General features: G+C 42.0%; 1 protein-coding gene across 1 annotated transcript; it reads left to right on the top strand.

Annotated features, from left to right (window-relative positions):
- Positions 1 to 328: 328 nt before the first annotated feature.
- DSCC1 (DNA replication and sister chromatid cohesion 1) lies at positions 329 to 17,527 on the top strand. Its single transcript, XM_082674965.1, has 9 exons — positions 329 to 640; positions 3,116 to 3,284; positions 5,737 to 5,871; positions 8,028 to 8,118; positions 10,204 to 10,342; positions 10,800 to 10,852; positions 11,040 to 11,194; positions 13,574 to 13,722; positions 16,950 to 17,527. The coding sequence occupies exons 1-9, from the start codon at positions 462 to 464 to the stop codon at positions 17,056 to 17,058; spliced, it is 1,179 nt and encodes a 392-aa protein (XP_082531091.1). The 5' UTR covers positions 329 to 461; the 3' UTR covers positions 17,059 to 17,527.
- Positions 17,528 to 19,043: the final 1,516 nt, after the last annotated feature.

Genomic DNA, 19,043 nt, shown 5'->3' on the forward strand with positions numbered 1-19,043 from the left:
ATGCATGCAAAGTGCTTTTTGCAAGACCTGCCACTGGCGGAAGACGCGACTATTTTGATGGCGAGGAAATGGGGGTATTGGCAGGAAACAGGGCGGGGAGGAGGGCAGCGGAAGCGGTGGAGGAAGGTTCCACGTGGCGCCCCGCGGGGTCGCAGCTCAGCTCCCGCCAGCTTCCGCCGAGAGCTCTCCGCGGAGGCCGGGTTTCCTTCCAGCAGCCGCTGCTCGGCCTGGGGTGACCCGGCAGTCCTCGGCGGAGCACGAGTCCGGGAAGCTGTCGGACTCTCTCGGGGACGCCCCCGCGGCACGCTCCGCCCCGCCCCCAGCCGCCTAGGCGCGCTTTTAAAACAGGCACTGTTCTATTTTTTGTTTCGCCGGGTCGCGGCCTCCCGGGGAGCTTTGTTCTCCTGTCTTAAAGCTGCGGCCCCTCGCGCACCGCGGGACCCCCCTGACCCCGCGCAGCGATGAGGAGGACCCGCGAAGAGGTGGACGCGACCCTGCAGATCGCCAAGCTGAACGCGGCCGAGCTGCTGCCCACCGTGCACTGCCTGGGCTTCGGCCCCGGGGCCAGCGCAGCCGCCGGCGACTTCTGCCTGCTCGAGTTGGAGCCCGCGCTGTGCCAGCAGCTTGAGGCAGGACACAGGTGAGCCGGGCCTGGGACCTGCCGCCTCCAGCCTCGTGCTATCCACCTTCTGATTTTCCTGCGGGGAAACACAGGATGGGGAAACTGGGCCAGAGAGGTGCATTGATTTGACCAGGTCCCTCGCAGCAGGCCGGTGACCTGATCCCCAGCTGGCTGCCTTTTCCCGAGGAGTCCGCGCCACTGTTAATCCGTCCAGTTAGCTGGACTAGTCCGGCTGGTCTTGGAGGCCTCTGTCAGCGAAAACAAGTCCGGAAATAGAGTCTCGGGGAAGTTTTGGAGATGTTAACAGTGAGGCCAGGCACTACACAGAACGCTTTGCCATTCTATCTTAAAGTCCATTGGTAATATCCAGTATTTATGGAGTCCCTCTTGCCTGCTACTTATATGTATTTTACTCAGTAGATAGGACTGGGGGGGAATAAGTGTAAAGCTGTTTTTACAGACTTGGTAATTGTGGAAGGCTCTCAAAAAACAAACTTGCTTGGGGTCACCCAGTGGGGATCGGAAGCTGTTTTCTAATTCTAGGTCAGCTACGCATTTGCTGCAAGACCATGGGTTGAAAAACAGAGGAGGGCTTCCCTGGTGGCGCAGTGGTTGAGGGTCTGCTTGCCGATGCAGGGGACACGGGTTCGTGCCCCGGTCCGGGAGGATCCCACATGCCGCGGAGCGGCTGGGCCCGTGAGCCATGGCCGCTGGGTCTGCGCGTCCGGAGCCTGTGCTCTGAAACGGGGGAGGCCACGGCAATGAGAGGCCCGCGTACCGCAAAAACAAAACAAAACAAAGCAAAAACAGAAGTCCGTTCTCTCAACTTTGTGCAGTCCCTGGAAATGAGGGAAATGAGGAGTTAGGAGCTCTGGTTTAATTCTGTTCTGCTCTGTTGTTCCTCCCACACCTGTATTTTATTAGGTATCGTTTGTTCTCTTTTATGTTTTTTTAATTGAATCCTTCAGGCTTTCACTTTGCCTACTTTACTCATCTAGCCGTGTTATAGTTAACTGGCCAGTCTTCAGATGCTAGCAATAACGTATCTTTAAGGGAACTGAAGGAGAACGTCACTCATGGGTTTTCATCCCAGCTGAGTTGGCAGGAATTTGAGAAAAGACTTCAGGTGCGAGGACCTTCTTTGTACAGTTATAGTTAATCTAGCTGACAAAAACCAGAATGAAAATGTGTGTTTTAATTTTTTTTTTTTTTTTTGTAGAGGGAAGGGGTAGTTGTTTTAAACGAAATATTTGAAAGCAGGGATAGTGCCACGTGGAAATAAATGTTAAGAGTAGGTACTTGGGACTATTAAATGTTGTTAGCACCAAGAAGCTTTAAAAAACCTTTTATTTTCACTTAAGGATTAGTTTTTTTTGTTTTTTGTTTTTTTGCGGTACGTGGGCCTCTCACTGTTGCGGCCTCTCCCGTTGCGGAGCACAGGCTCCGGACGCGCAGGCCCAGCGGCCATGGCTCACGGGCCCAGCCGCTCCGCGGCATGTGGGATCTTCCCGGACCGGGGCACGAACCCGTGTCCCCTTGCATTGGCAGGCGGACTCTCAACCATTGCACCACCAGGGAAGCCCCAAAGGATTGGTTTTAAAAAAATATTTTCAGTCTTCTATTTCAGGTTTTTTATTATTTATTTAAAAGAAATGAATTGTGTACAGGAGGTTTAAATACTTTATAGACAAGGAAAACTACTAGAATCAGCTCCTTTTTTGTCATCTCCATTATCTTTATCATTTTTCTTCTTCCACCTCCTCACTTTTGTCCTTCCCCTCTTCCTTCTTCTTGCTTTTTTCCACCTGTGACCCTTTGTCAGAGACATCATTTAGTCTAGTTTGTAAACATACCATTTTCGTATTTTTCATTCAACATTGCAGCTTTCTTTTCTCAGGGTCCCGATTTCTTTGCAGCATAGGTGACGATTAGACCAGGTTGTGCTCCTTTGATTGTTAGGGGATACGCAGGCCAAAACAAGGACAACTCTTGGGTGGGTACCAGGACCAGCAGCATGGTCATCATCTGGGAGCTTATTAGTAGTGCAGAGTCCTAGGTCCCATCCCAGGCATACTGCATCCTGATCTGCTTTTTAACAGGGTTCCCTAACGTGCCTACACATAAGTTTGAGAAGTATTGCTTCAGTAATTTTAGAAAGTTGTGAAATCTTGACTGAAGCTTTTGGAAGCTTTTCCCAGCAGTTTGCACAAAGATGCCACGTAGTAACATTTGGCCTCTTGGCCTCCTTGGATCTTTTTTGCCCATGTGGAATTATTTTTCCTTAGTGAGGGCACCGGCTGCCCCTCTGGGTCTCAATTGGCCCAGGCCTTGCTCTGTGGAGCTCATGGGAGGGCTGTGAGAGCAGGGGCCAGACACAGCCTTAAGACTTAGCTTTAAATTCTAGAAGCCTAGGCAATTTTGGAACTGTTTATAATGAAGATGTCCATTGGTGTCTCAGTAAACCAAGTATTTTCTTTTCCCACTTTCCTGCAGTCTTGTGATTCGTGGTGATAAGGATGAGAAGGCCGTTCTGTGCAGTAAAGACAAAACATATGACTTGAAAATAGCAGACACTTCCAATATGTTGCTTTTTATTCCTGGTTGTAAAACTCCAGACCAGATGAAGATGGAAGGGACACACTGTAACATTATTCACACTGAGGTACGGTCTCCTGATTTATGTGAGAATGACAACACATGTGCCAATCTTGCGTTTAATTAAAAACTCGAGGTGTGGGACTTCCCTAGCCGACCAGTGGTTAAAATTCCGTGCTCCCAATACAGGGGGCAAGGGTTGGATCCCTGGTCGGGGGAACTAAGATCCTGTATGCCGCACAGCGTGGCCAAAAAAAGCAAACAAACAAACTTGAGGTGTGAAATGTACAATCATAGAGAATCTGAAAAGTTCCCTAATGAAATTTGAAATTTCTCAGCATTATTTTTGTTTGTTCAGAGTCACGTAAAGTTGTCTTTCTTATCCCAATCTGATTTTTAAGTCCCAGATAAGCTGACCATTTTCTGTAATATAGAAAATCTGCTATTAGGTGACTCATTTTAAAAGTTTTACCGTGGGGCTTCCCTGGTGGCGCAGTGGTTGAGAGTCCGCCTGCCGATGCAGGGGACACGGGTTCGTGCCCCGGTCCGGGAGGATCCCACATGCCGCGGAGCGGCTGGGCCCGGGAGCCATGGCAGCTGAGCCTGCGCGTCCAGAGCCTGTGCTCCGCAACGGGAGACGCCACAACAGTGAGAGGCCCGCGTACCGCAAAAAAAAAAAAAAAGTTTTACCATGGATAGGTTTTGAAAGGACTCCCTCAAACCATAACTAGTGCATTAGATGAAGTAGAGAAATGAAGAAATTTGTTTCTGAGGGAAGTGTGTTTTTCACCTTTGAAATTAGTTTAGTTCATTACTATTCATAGCCATGTATAACAAATTTTTAATTATTTTGGAGACTGCTGTTGGCAGATACCAAACCAAAGTCTCCATCCTGGCTAGATTGTTACATATACACAATCAAAGCACAGCCCTTAAATCTATTAAACTTTAGGCCAGCTACTTCCTAAAAACAGAATTGGAATAGAAATAAGGGAAAATACTGGGACATTTCAGTGATTCATATATGTTGCTAGAACAGAAGAGCTGCCAGTAAATATTGTATTTTGGTTTTTGTAGGCTTGTGTCTTTCATTGTAATTAACTAGAAATATTGACAGTTCATCCTTTTGGAAAAGGTGTTATTTTTCTTATCATGTAGCTGTTTTGTAGGTGTTTGGGGGAGGATATAACAACACCTGTGAGTATCTTTGAGCTCTTATGGGAATTCTGTGTTCTGAGACTGAGTAAAACTTAACAAAGCTCTACTAACCAGAGTTTTTAAATCTGTGGTTACACTTTAGATGCCTAAAAAGGCTGGGTAAGGAATGCACGTGAGCAAAGCAGACTGGTGTTGATAAATGGGAGTGGATACCCAGTCTCAGGAGTAATAGGGAATGGGGGCTCTATGGCAGATTGCAGCACACAAGCCCCAAGTAAGTGCATGGGCACTTCTTGGCCTTGTGGGAAAGCAGGCCCAGCATTGCCAGATCTTCTGATTTCCTTTGTCCAAGTGAAGCTTAAAATTTAGATTTTGGGGGGCAACATCTTATTTTTCAATGTTGGCAACTAATGAAAACTCTATACTAAACCTCCCTTTTTCCCCAACACAAAAGTACACACCAACATCTGTGCGTTGGATACAGCCAGCAGGCTGCCCATTTGTGAACTGTGGATGAAATCAACCTTTGTGTTTTGGTCCTTAAACTTTTCTCAGATTCAGCAGCATCTCCATTAGGCTCTGGGCCTTGTCTTGTCAATCAAGGCTTCTACTAGTTTTAGAGTAGATGCATTCCCTGACCTTCCATGTTAGAGCTGGAAGGAGACAGTCCATTTCTGCCTTTTTCCCTTCTTTCATGTGAAACAGTTATTGGGCACCTACTAAGTGCTAGACATTGGGCAAATCCTGGAGATACAGAGAGAGATAAGAAATATTTATCCATCATTTAGCCACTGTCACCTGGATTTCTTTAAGTGATAAGCCTCTCACTGTTTCCCAAGTCCATAAGGAATTAGTTGCAATTCTAACTAGTGGGAAGTTCTTATATTGAATAGGAGTCTTTCTTCCTTAACATAATGAGCAACACAGAACAATGGTTCCCCCCCTTCCCTTTATCATATATTAATTGTTTGAAGACAGTGGTAATGCTTTTTCTTTATTTTCTGTTTGTCAGCCTAAAGATATTCTTCTTCTGTGTTTCTACCTGGCTTGCAGAATTCTCAGCATCCTGGTCATTCTTTTCTGGGCATACTCTAGTTTCCAGCGTATACTTGAGATATGGAGCTTAATTATCCATTCTCACTATGTTGGCAGTCTCTTCTTAACTGGGGATTGAAAAGATGTTACCTGAAGATACCCATCCATCTGCTTGAGATGGCTGGACGGGGGCCTTCTCAACAGAAAGAATACTTTGGCTCCCTTTTCTTGCTTCTTGTGGAGGGCAGATGGGTTGGTTGAAATTTTATATGAAAATCTCTTTTAGAATGGCCCCTAAATGATTATGATGTATTTGTAATTTCTAGATCTTTGGTTTTTCTAATAATTACTGGGAATTAAGAAGATGTAGACCTAAATTAAAGAAACTAAAGAAACTTTTGATGGAAAATACCTATGAAGGACCTGACAGTCAAAAAGAAAAGGATTCAAATCACTCAAAAGTAAGACTAGTATTTTCATTTTTTAATTTGGAATTTAAAAAATAGAGCTATAGAGACACTTAATGCTGACTTTTTTTTAAAGTTCATATTATGAAAATTTCAAACATACCCCAAAACGGAAAGATCTCCATATATTCATCACTCTCTTGAACATCTCTCAATATTTTGTCAATCTCATTTATTCTGTCCACCTGCTGCCTTCCACCTTTTTTGTTTTTTTGTCTTTTTCTGGAGTATTTTAAAGCAAGTCCTAGATATCATGGTGACATTTATGTAGCTGAAAGCTTCTCATGTTCCTAACTAAGAAATAGTAGTTTTTTAGAGGTTAAGATAATTTATTTAATTAAAAGTTATAATTAGGGACTCTTGAGAAAAGACATTATGAAAATGGAAAGTCAGAATGGACTAATTCCTGGAAGTATGGAAAAATATTTATAAACCAGGTAAAAAAAAATTTAAGTTTTAAATGTAATTCAAAGTTATAGAATTCTCCTGGTATTCTGAAGACCATATTTGTATTAGAAGTTTGACTGACTGATTGAATTTTTTTCTTTGTAACAGCTTTATTGAGATATAATTCATATACCAAGCAATCTACTCATTTTAAACTATATAATTCAACGGTTTTTAGTACATTAACAGAGTTGTGCGATCATCACAACAATGAAGCTTAGAATATTTTCACCACCCCCAAAAGAAACCCTGTACGCCTTAGCTGTTACTTTCTAATCCTACCTTTCCCTCCTTCTCTCTCCCACCTCAACCCTAGGCAGCCACTAATCTACTTTCTGCCTCTATTGATTTGCCTCTTCTGGACCTTTCATATGAATAGAATCAATAAGTGGCCTTTTCCAACAGGCTTCTTTGACTTAGCATGCTGTTTTCAAGGTTCGTTCATGTTGTAGCATGCATCAGTAGTTCATTCCTTTTTATTGCTGAATAGTACCCCATCTTATGGATATACCATAGTTTATTCATCCATTCATCAGTTGATGGACATTTGGGTAGTTTCTACTTTTTGAATATTATTGATTATTTGATAATTATGGATAACACTGTTGTGAACGTTCATGTACAAGTTTCTAGGGAACCTATGTTTTCATTTTTCTTGGAGATATATATATATATATGTGTACACACACACACACACACACACACAAAGAGTGAAACTGATGGGCCCTGTGCTTACCCTGTATAACCTTTTGGGGAACTCCCGGACTGTTTTCCAAAGTGACTGCACTATTTGACATTTCCATTGTGTGAGGGTTCCAGTTTCTCCACATCCTAGACAACAGTTGTTTCTATCTGTCTTTTCTGTATCCATCCTAATGGGTTTGAAGTGGTATCACTGTGGTTTTGATGTGCATTTCCCTGATGACTAATGATGTCGAGCATCTTTTCATGTGCTTGTTGACTATTTCTGTATCTTTGGAGAATGCCTATACAGAAACCCCTTTGCCCAATTTTTAATTGGGTTATTTATCTATTTATTACTAAATTGTAGGAGAGTTCTTTATATAATCTAAATACAAGCTCCTTGATAGATACATGATATGCAAATATTTTCTCCTATTTTATGAGTCATCTTTTCTTGATTTTTTAAAATTGAGGTAAATAAACAGAACATAAAATTTACCACTTTAACCATTTTGACCTGTACAGCTCTGTGGCATTACATACACTCACATTGCTCTGCAACCATCACCAGTATCCATCTACAGAAAATTTTCATCTTCCCAACCTGAAACTCTGTACCTATTAAACACTAACTCCCCAGTTTCCCCTGCCTCTCACCCTCCGGCAACCACTATTCCACTTTATGTCTCTGTGAATTTGTCTATGCCAAATCTCCCATGTAAGTGGAATCATACAGTATTTGTCCTTTTGTGTTGATGATGTTTTGAAATGCACAAGTTTTCATTTTGATGAAGTCCACATTATCTGTCTTTTGTTGCTTGTGTTTTTGGCATCATATCTAAAACCATTGCCACATCCAACATCACAAAGAGTTATCCTCTGTTGTAGCAATCATTACAGATTAACAGAAGAAACTAAACTAGGGTACCTTGCCTTAATCTCTTCTATGTATTTATTCAATAAGTCTAAACTTAAAATGTGCTTGCTTTTTTTTTTTTTTTCCTGTTTTCTTGTTTCAGTATACAACTGAAGATTTGCTTAATCAAATTCAGGCAAGTGAGGAAGAAATAATGGCCCAGTTACAAGTTCTAAACGCCTGTGAGATTGGAGGTAGCATGACTTACTATTGTTAATAATGATGGAATTGGGCATCATATGAGAGACATTTTTGGACATCTTCACCTGTTTATTGCTGTTCCATGCTATTTATTTAACCTTCTTTTGGGCTCAGAGATGATATTTGTATTTTGGGGTGTGGGGTAGAGACTACGTGTGATCACCTTTACAGTCTCTGACCAGTGACTTTTTCTACTCCTTACAGGCCTTTTTCTTTGGACTGAGTGGTAATAGAAGAACCATATTAGATCAGGAAAGGTCTTAGATAGCAGGTAGTCTTATCCCTTCATTGTTTTCAATAGGTGAGGAAACTAAGGCCTAGGAAGGGAAACGGACCTGTCCAGGGTTCCATATTGAGTTAGTGACAGGATAAGGCATAAAACCCAGGTACTTGAACTCCTGGTTCAGAATTAACTCACTGTATTTCCAAATTGCTTGGAAGATGTGTTTCTTCTTGTGATAACTCAACATACTTTTAAATGTGTTAAGCAGTTTATGTAAGAAACCTGTGTAAAAGTTGTAGTGGTATGTGTTGGTCTCGGGTTGATGGAGAAGCCCAGTACTATCTTGTATTTTGATGATCTCCTGGTCTGGAGTGGTAGAGTGGGAGCTATTTTTTTTCTGGCATCTGGACCTGCAGTAATACTTGAGTAGATGTTTGTGTGCATTTATCAGCCCTCTTTTTTTTTTTTTTTTGTGGTACGCGGGCCTCTCACTGTTGTGGCCTCTCCGGTTGCGGAGCACAGGCTCCGGATGCACAGGCCCAGCGGCCATGGCTCACGGGCCCAGCCGCTCCGCGGCACGTGGGATCTTCCCGGACCAGGGCACGAACCTGTGTCCCCTGCATCGGCAGGCAGACTCTCAACCACTGTGCCACCAGGGAAGCCCTTTTTCAGCCCTCTTAAGCTTGCCCAGAGAAGCAGCTTAATTCTGCACCCATGTGTTGGAAAGGAGGAAATTGGCATGGTTTGGTGGATGCACTCCTAAATCTTTTAAGCAAGATTAGCTTTTGTGAGACTGTAACTCTCAAATGTGGTGAATTCTGCTGAGTGAAGCAGCTGCAGATGACTTTATAACTAACTGGAAACACTTAGCTCTTCGTTGTGGTTCCTTGAGACACATTTGGTCCTAATCATCAGGCATAAAGTTTCTAATTGTGGATGCCTGCTGCTAATTACTATGGTATAGGGGGTACCATGAATGTTAAGGTTAAAAAAAAAAAAAAAAGAAGAACCAATGGGCTTAATGCAGCCCTCTGTATTATTCACTTATTGCATGGGAATGGATAACATTTTGGGGGGTATGTGTGTGTGGGGATGCAAAGATTATTTTTTCCTAGTTTTCTTTTTCAGTTTTACATCACGCATTCCATTTTTTAACATTGCCTTTATTTTTTCAGAGTAAGAATAGGAACATTCTCCCTTGGTGTGAGTGTACTTGAATTGGTGGGTGTGTATGTGATTTGTTCCTCCAGGGGTGGTGGTAGTGCCTTTGGTTATAAGATGGCATTTCATAGTCTTTCACAGGAATAGGGAAATGTGTCTTGAGGCTCAGCTTTTATTTTGCCGCTGGTCCACATTGTACTTCTGAGTCTGTTATCTCTTAAATGAGCTGGGCTTCTTTATGAGCATGAGAACACCTCTCCAAGATCGCTGAGATGAGGGTTGTAACCATGGCAGTGCCCCATAGCAGAGATCACTGTGTGGGATATCCAACCTATGACCTTCACCTCATTTGTATGACGTTCTAGTGAAATGACTGTACCAGCTACAGGTTTCCACATTTCCATTTAGAACGACAAGATTATTGTGAGATAATTGAGTATTAAAGCACTTGAAAAAAAAATTAAAATGTTAGTCATATGAAAAGTACTCTTTAAAAACCATCTGATCTCCCATAAGACACAATTTGTAATGATCAGGAGACAAGCATAAACAGAAGCATTGTTTATAAAGAAAGCTAAGGCTTTTCATGTCTCTTTTTTGCAGTGGGCAAGAGTTTACTGCTGCTTTATCGGTCTATCAGCCGATTCATTTGTTTAAAATGTCCTTTGGTAAATATAACTTTTGGAATTTGTAGGTTATTGGAGGATTCTTGAATTTGATTATGAGATGAAACTTCTGAATCACATAACTCAGCTTGTGGATTCTGAATCTTGGTCTTTTAGTAAAGTTCCCTTGAATACATGCCTTCAGGAACTTGGACCATTAGAGACAGAGTAAGTATGTTATTCATTGTCCTTCCAGATTTCCTTAAGGGGAAGAAAATTATTTTCAGGGTAGTACTAAACCCAGGGCATAGACTATTTATATTTTGATATCTTATAGAAATCTAAAGAATATACAACCAAGAAGGACTTGGGAATTTTGGTCATTCTGGTGAATAAATGTGTATCTTTTTTTTCTCTGCCATAAAAAATATAAAGGAATAATTTAAGCTATTTTATAATAAAGGTATGCTCATATAATTTGTGTAAAGATATTTAGCGTGGGACCTGGTATATAGTAACTGTCCAGTGTATTTTAGTTAGTTTCTAATGTAAAGTTTTATACTTGGCAACCAAAATCCTTTAGTTATTTCAAATTTATATCTTAGTTTCTAGTTAGCAATGGTGTTTAAAAGATAACGTATAAATATGTGAAAAACTTTCCAAATAAGTGTTTAAAATTTTTCAGGGAAATGATCGGACACTGTCTTAAATGTTATGGAAAGAGATATACAGAGGAAGGTAAGATTGGGAAAGTATTTTAATGGGTATTTTAACTCTTAGGTGTTAAAATTGGTATGCCTTTTTCAAGTGTCTTCCTGTTAAAAATAAGAACTCCATAGGGTGATGGGAGATGAGTTGTGTATAAAAATGAGTAGTATAATTAATTGTCAGAGGACCATATGAAACTCTGATACGTTTTCCTTAGGTGAAGTTTATTTTGAATTGAGCGCAGATAAAATCTGCAGAGCTACAGCAGAAATGCTACTTCAGAATGCAGTGAAGTTCAATCTCGCTGAGTTCCAAGAAGTGTGGCAACAGAGTGTTCCCGAAGGAGTGATAACTAGGCTCGATCAGCTTAAGGTAAGGTAGCGATGGTGATTACCTCCATAACTCAGCAGGTGAAATGAAGCCTGTATTGGAACTGAATCTGGAGCCTGTTTATTTTCCTAGCCCCCCATTAGCAGTGCATTCTACATCACAAAAATCCTTAAAAAAAAAACCCCAATCCCACTTTATTGAAGTGTAATTTACATATCACAGTTCACCCTTTTGAAAAGGGTGATTTTGTAGTAAATTTAATGAGTTACCAGCCACCACAGTCTAGTTTTAGAACATTTGTCAACTCAGTGAGATCACTCAGGCCCATTTACAGTTTATCCTGGTTCCCACCTGGTGTATCTCATTTTGTTCCTTTTCTCTCCATTTCCATCAGCATTGTCTTAGCTGAAACTGTCATGTTTGGCTCACAATAGCATCCCGAAGTGGGCCTTCTGTACTTTTAACTGCCCACCTCCAATCCATTCTCTGCGGTGCTACTAAAACGATCTTTCAAAAATGTCCATCAGATTAGATGAACTTCTTGCTTAAATCACTTTAATGATTTCCCATTGCATTTAAGATATAAAATCCAGAGTATTATAATATAAAATAATATTTTACAATAAAATATGTAAAATCTTGGTCTACAAGGCTCTTCATACCATCCCCTGTAAGCTTCATCTCTTGATACTTTCTCTCCTGTCTGCTGCATACCAGCCTTCTTTCAGATTTTTAAGATCATCAAGCTCTTTCCTACCTTAGGACTTTTACACAAAGCTTTTTGCTCTAGAATAAACTTCTCCCCAGTTTCACCTGGCCACCTCCTACACATCTTTGAGTCACTTCATCAAGGAGGCCTTCCTTTACTCTAAAAAAAAATACTTCCTGTTTTACTCTCCATGGCAGCCCGGATTTCTACTTCATGGTACTCTCACTTAGCTTCAGAAAAATGTTTCACTATGTGGTTCCCTGCTCTCCACTTTAATAGAATTTTTTTCACTGTTGCTTGCCAATATATAGCATACTGCCTGGCATGTAGTATATGCTCAATGAGAATTTATTAAATAAGTGAAAGTATTTGCTCAATATTTACAGAGTTCCTTTTATGTCTAAACACCTTGCTAGATGCTGAGCAGAAAACGTCACACAAGGTGCCATCTAGGTCCTCAGCCTGGGGTCCGGCAGTGGGGGTGCACGTTACACGTATATATCTCTTCTGACAATGTAGAGTGATCTGTGCCATGGGAAAAGCATGCACAAGGTGTTATGGGAGCACATGAAGGGGCTTGTCCATCTGACTGGTCAATCAGGGATGATTTTCTGAAGGAATGAATGTTCTAGCTGCCGAGTATGAAAGGATCATGTGTTACTCTAGACGGAAGGGCAGAGACAAGGTTCCAGGAGAGCATGGAGGGATAAAAATTGGGACACACAGTAGGGATGCATGACTTGAGAGAAAGGTGCTGGTGAGTTGGTGAAGGACACTATGGACTGTGCTAAGGAATTTCAACTCTATCTAGAAAGCTCTTTGGGGCCATTGAGTGGCATCAGTTAGAAATGCTACCTGATGAGTTTTGCCTTCTGGAAAGAACACTGTGACAGTAATGAGGATGGATTGATGGAAAGTTGGCTAGATTATGAAAAATTTAGGTTTCCAACAGTTTACTCCTAACTAAGAGAGTATTGGCCAAAGAAATAGGTGATGGGGAAAGGATAGAGAAATGTTAACGCCTTAAAATCTATATGATTTAGTGACCACTTACATGTGGGGTTTGAATAATGGAATCTAGGATGATGCCTTGGTTTCCTAGGATTAGCAGGATGAGAACAGGTTTGGATGACAAACACAATGAGTGCATATATAGGTTTGGATATAGAGGTCTGGTGCTTGGAAGAGGGATTTGAGTTGAAGATACTTGCTGATGACTGTAATATTTGTAAGTAAGTGGTGGTTGAAGTCATGGGTTTAGAGAGGTTGCCTAGGACAGTGACGGTGAAACAAGTAGCGGGATGGAGTAGGGGGCCAGGGAACTACAACATCAAGTTAGGAGAAAAATAATGAGATCGTGATGCAGGCTTAAAGGCTTAGAGGAAGGAGTGATCAACACTAACAAAATAAACGGGTCTAGAGAGATGAATCCAAGAAAAGGGCCCACTGGATTTGGCAACGACAGGTCATCAGTGACCTTTAGAACTAGAGCCATCTCAAGATATTGGTGGTAGTAAAAGCCAGATAACAAGTAAGTCACTGCTTAGAGGAGCTCTTTTATGAAAAAGACTAGTGTAAGTTTCTGGGTAGTTTGTGTAAGTTTCATGTGGATGATGTTTTAAATACCTTGGGCTAAGCTAAATGTAAGGTAAATGAGTCATTTTTAAACATCAGACCATTACTTGAACTGTCCTTTTTCTCATTTCTTATAGGGTTTAGCCTTGGTGGATAGACACTCAAGACCAGAAATCATATTTTTGCTGAAAGTAGATGATTTGCCTGAGGATAATCAGGAACGTTTTAATAGTCTCTTCTCTCTGAGGGAGAAGTGGACAGAAGAAGATATTGCTCCATATATTGAGTAAGTAATTTCTTACAAATTGATTTTTTTTTTTTTTAACGGTACGCGGGCCTCTCACCGATGTGGCCCCTCCCGCTGGCAGAGCACAGACTCTGGACGTGCAGGCTCAGCGGCCACGGCTCACGGGCTCAGCCGCTCCGCAGCATGTGGGATCCTCCTAGACCGGGGCACGAACCTGTGTCCCCTGCATCGGCAGGCAGACTGTCAACCACTGCGCCACCAGGGAAGCCCACAAGTGGATTTTGACTGTTCTTATGATGAGTGGCATAGGGTTTTAGATTATCAGAATTTTTTTTTTTTTTGAGTATTCCTGGAAGACACTGCTTCCTTCCAAACTTTCTCCAGTGGTGGCTGTCTTCTCTATCATTCTTCACAACTGCTGATCTGGGGAGGTGGGGTATGTGTCATCTCTCTTCCTTACTACTTCTAGAATCACTTCGTTGCTCTTCTCCTTTCAAACTGCAGCTTATAGAGGGACAGTCAACTGTATACCCTCCTATGACTCTAAGGCAAGCACCCCTCTCTGATGGCCATTTTCTTTCTTTCCCACTCCCTTACTTTAACATTCTGGTAGAAGCCAGACTGTGGAAGAACAAGTTAGCCCTGAAGCCACTGCTTGTAGAACCAATCTCAAAGCCACTAATAAACACTACCACTTCCTCACTGCATCTCCCACCTCTCAGGGTCTCTCTCTTCTGTTTCCCCGGCTTGCTTTCCAGGGTCAGCCTTTCTAACTCTTACTGTACCCGCGCTACTCCTTGCACCCTATCTCTGTGTCTTGTCATACCTCATTGGCAAAAATCTGCAAAGATTAAACCCAACTTTCTGTTTACTCTGTACCTGCACCAGGGCAGCTGAAATTTCCTGGAGAGAAATGACACAGTGTGGCTTGCTAGTCTTACTTAAAAATTTAAGTGGTAATTAGCAGGGCCCCTGGCAAGGCACCATTTCCTCATGAAACTTTTCAACCATTGGAACTTACTTTACATCTTTTTTTCTCTTTTCATAGCAGCAATACCCTGTTTCCTCTTCATCCTCAGCTTATGACCGTATTTTCTTTTTTGGCTGCATTGGGTTTTCATTGCCATGCATGGGCTTTCTCTAGTTGAGGCGATCAGGGTCTCCTCTTCATTGCAGTGCGCGGGCTTCTCATTGCAGTGTCTTCCCTTGTTGCAGTTGCAGAGCACGGGCTATAGGCACGCGGGCTTTAGTAGTTGTGGCACATGGTCTCAGTAGTTGTGGCTCGCGCTCTAGAACGCAGGCTCAGTAGTTGTGGCACATGGCTTAGTTGCTCCGCGGCATGTGGGATCTTCCTAGACCAGAGCTCGAACCTGTGTCCCCTGCATTGGCAGGCAGATTCTTAACCACTCTACCACCAGGGAAGCCCACGACCATATTTCTTGAGAAAACAGAAGCAGACAAGACAAGACAACTACCTCCTTTCCCATGGCCTAGTCTGCCGGCCTCCTGTGTGGGCACACACCTGCTCTGCCGTCCATCCTGTGTGATGCATGAACTGTCCTTGCTCCTAAGGCCAACCCTCCTTCTGCACTAGATCCATCCCCTCTGGCCTTATTAAAAGGATCCTCTAGTTGTCCCTTCCCGTGTTGTGTTATCAATGTCTCCCACCAACTGGATTATGGCCAGCAACACATGTATCACTATGAACAGTATTCTGTAGTACTGTTCATCTTAAAAAAAAAAAAAACAGTCTATGGTACCCCACGTCCTCTGCTCTCCTTCACAACAAAGCTCCCTTTAAAAGTTTGTGTACTCAGTCTCTGCTTCTTTGTCTCCCATGCTTTCCTTAACCCAATGACAGATCCTTAACCTAATGGCATCTATCTTTTTTACATTCAGTGGTCAATTGTCCTTGTTTACTTGGCCTCTTAACACTATTTGACGCAGTGGACCACTTCCTGCTTGAAACACACCAGCCTTCTCCCTTCTCCCACAAGGCAGCTCCTTTTCCATCTCTTGCTGATGTCTCCTTGTTTTCCCATTCTTTAAATGTCGGAGTGCTCTAGCATTCTATTATTGGCTATCTTCTCTTCATTTTGTATTTTTTCTTTTGGTGCCCTCATGTAAGCCCAGTGACTTCCTAATTTTATCTTCATACTTGACCTTTTTCCTGAGCTCCAGATTCTTACATCTAGTTAACCTAATCTAAATTTCTGCTTGGATATCTAATAGGAATTTCAAACATGCTCATAATGCAACTGTTGATTCCCCCTGTCCTAACCCCATCACCCTCATCTCAGCTACCAGCACTACCATTAATCCAGTTACCCAAGCAAAATGTCTAGAAATCTTCCTTGTCTTTTTTTCTCTTGCCTCCTGTTTCAAACTTTGAGCAAATCCTGATGGATCATCTCATACCTGCCTCTGATTGGTCTCCCTATTTTAGTTTTTGCTCCCTTCTCCTCTCCCCCCTTTTAAACTTCTGGAAAATTTTAAACATTCAAAAGTAACAGTAAAATATAAGGAACCGGACTCCATGTACTTACTACCTAGCTTCCATAATCATCAACTCATTGCCTCCATTATTTAAAACTTAGATCACATTATGCTTTTCTATGAAATAAAACCCTCCACTGGCTTCCCATTATATGTACAATTAAATTACAACTCCCTCTCATGTTCTTCAAGGCCCTGTGTGATCTTCCCTTGATCCCTTCTCCAGCTCAGGTCCTCCCATATCTTCCCTTCCCTCATGATGTTCCAGTCAAAGTCTTCTCTCCTTTGAGGTACAAAAGAGGAAGCTAAAATTCAGGTAGGGTAGGTAACCTAGATAAGCTCACACAGGTAACCGGGTATCCAGGTTCTCTGAGTCTAGACCCCACTGTATCACATTGCTTTTATGTCTGATTTGGAAGCCTGTGTGATATAATGGAAAAAACCCAGACTTTGGAGACCTGCAGAGCCGGCTGCAAAACTTGGCTCCATCCTTTACCACCTGAACCTCAGTTTCCTTATATCTAACGTGGGGTTAAATAATACATTACTCTTACCGTGCAGGTTGGAGATCATACATGCATGTGATGTACCTCGTTCAGTTATGGCTTAGTAATCTCTCCCTACCCTCTCTCTCCCACAAATACACACCCTTATGTTTGTTGGAAAGATGGATTTGGGGGAGAGAGATATAAATAGCTAGTGCTATGAAAATTGTGCTATGTTCCCTAGAATATTTATGATGTTGATTAATTTCTTTACTGTTCCCACAGAGATTTGTGTGGAGAGAAGCAAACCATTGGTGCATTACTCACTAAATATTCTCGATCTTCGATTCAAAACGGTGTTAAAGTTTATAACTCAAGAAGACCCATTTCTTAAAAAGAACAACAGTCTTGTCTTTGCAACTAAAGTTGCTTTGTAAAGTTGCTGGTTATAAGAAAATTTTTTATGTATTTGTGTTCCAGACTTTTAAAAACCTAATTCTTTGAGGCATTTTTTTTTTTTTTTTTTTTTGGCAGTACGCGGGCCTCTCACTGTTGTGGCCTCTCCCGTTGCAGAGCACAGGCTCTGGACGCGCAGGCTCAGCGGCCATGGCTCACGGGCCCAGCCGCTCCGCGGCATGTGGGATCCTCCTGGACCAGGGCACGAACCCGTGTCCCCTGCATCGGCAGGCGGACTCTCAACCACTGCGCCACCAGGGAAGCCCTTTTGAGGCATTTTTCTCCTCATCTTAAGCATTTAAAAACTACTGCTCTTTTTTTCCTTAAATGTAATAGGGTATTTTATATCTTTCAGGTTATATTTGTATTATGTACACAGTGAAAACAAACACAAAAGAAAGTTATTTCCTATATTTAGTGTCTCTTAGTAGTTTTTGTGGGTTTATTTATAGAATAACAGTTTTGCTTTTTTTATATTTAAAATTGCATTTCTTTAATTAGGATTTGACATTCTAATTATTAATACATTTAAAAGTTTTCAGAGAGCTAAATAGTTTCCTAGAATTATTTATTCACTTAAATGTCATTTCTCAAGTCAGTTCCCCTCTACTTTTGACTTTCTACCCAAACAGGAGGTCACCTGATACTATATCATTTATCTAAATTAGTTGTTTATATTGATGAAATTGGCTTGACAGCTGCTTCTGTTCACCTGGCTGATGTAGATATGATTTCAGAGAGACAGCAGTGAGAGGTTCTAAAGAGAGATCTTAGTTCCCTGCCCAGGAATTGAACCTGGGTACCTGGATGAAAACCAGGGATCCTAGCCACTAGTCCACCAGGGGCTAGAGGCGAGAAGCAAAGTTCCCCTGGCTCTTGCCCGGTTTGAAAGCAAGAATGTTTCTAGAAGGCAAAAACTGTAAAAACAGGTACAAAGTTTATTATTAGAGACATGGCGCAAGTGGGAGAGCACACAGAGAAACAGATTGTTTAAGACAGAAGCAAGGCAGAAATACACACTCAGAGAGATAGGGTGTGGGTGTCCTCCCTACTGAGGAGCGCAGGAAAGAGGTGATTAAATCACTTACATAAGACAGTTTTTCTGGGTCTTTGTTTATCTTTGGCCAATTGTTTCTTTTCCCACATCTAACCTGTCCTAGGACACTCCCTAACATGCGTGCCCAACTTTTTGCTAAGGTGGATTCCACCGCAGAGGCTTGTGGGGATGTGTCCACACGTATCATGGGTGGCACCCCTCTCTTTTTTGAACTCCAAGGAGCCTTCCTGTGCCTGTGCAGTCAGGGAAATTTTCTTGACCTCAGGAGTGGTCACCTCATCTCTTTACATCAGCAGAGGTCAGCTTCTGCCACTAGCTTTATCCTTGGCGTATGGGGGGGAAAACAAAGCTTCAATTTTACTTCACTTGACAGACACCAGGTGTCCAGCCCAGGGACCCATCTACTTCCCACCTCAGATAAGCACTCTGGGATGAAAGTTTGCGTACTCCCTCTCTGCTTCTTTGTCTCCCATTCTTTCCTTTATCCAGTGACCTCTCTTTAAACCAATTGCATCTATCTCCCTAAATATCCCCCCCCCATCTTCCATGGCAAATGGTGTTAAAGTTTATAATTCAAGAAGACCCATTTCAATACTAATCCTAAATGAAGAATGCTAACAGTAGTTTATAATCCTATAATAAAGGATACTGACACAGGTAATACTTGAAAACTACAAGTAATCTCTGGCTGGTTTTGGAATGCTTGATAAAGTTCCTTTACATCTTTACTTTCCTAGTGTGTTTTCGTTTAGACCAAAGTTCAAATTTTAACTTAGCTAATGAACTTGTCACCAAGACAGTTGGAAGGGGTAGGCCAAGGTTAAATCTGGTCCGAAGTTAATTTTTTTTTTAACTGCATAATCCAC

The sequence above is a fragment of the Grampus griseus genome (genome assembly GCF_964374135.1).
Source record: "Grampus griseus genome assembly, chromosome: 17".
Lineage (NCBI taxonomy): Eukaryota > Metazoa > Chordata > Mammalia > Artiodactyla > Delphinidae > Grampus > Grampus griseus.

What these genes read in the sequence shown, in the direction of transcription:
- DSCC1 (XM_082674965.1), top strand. Translation starts at nt 462, where the DNA reads ATGAGGAGGACCCGCGAAGAGGTGGACGCGACCCTGCAGATCGCCAAG. An exon ending in CAGCTTGAGGCAGGACACAG is followed by an intron (nt 641 to 3,115) that starts GTGAGCCGGGCC and finishes ACTTTCCTGCAG; the next exon opens with TCTTGTGATTCGTGGTGATA. An exon ending in AAAGAGATATACAGAGGAAG is followed by an intron (nt 10,853 to 11,039) that starts GTAAGATTGGGA and finishes CGTTTTCCTTAG; the next exon opens with GTGAAGTTTATTTTGAATTG.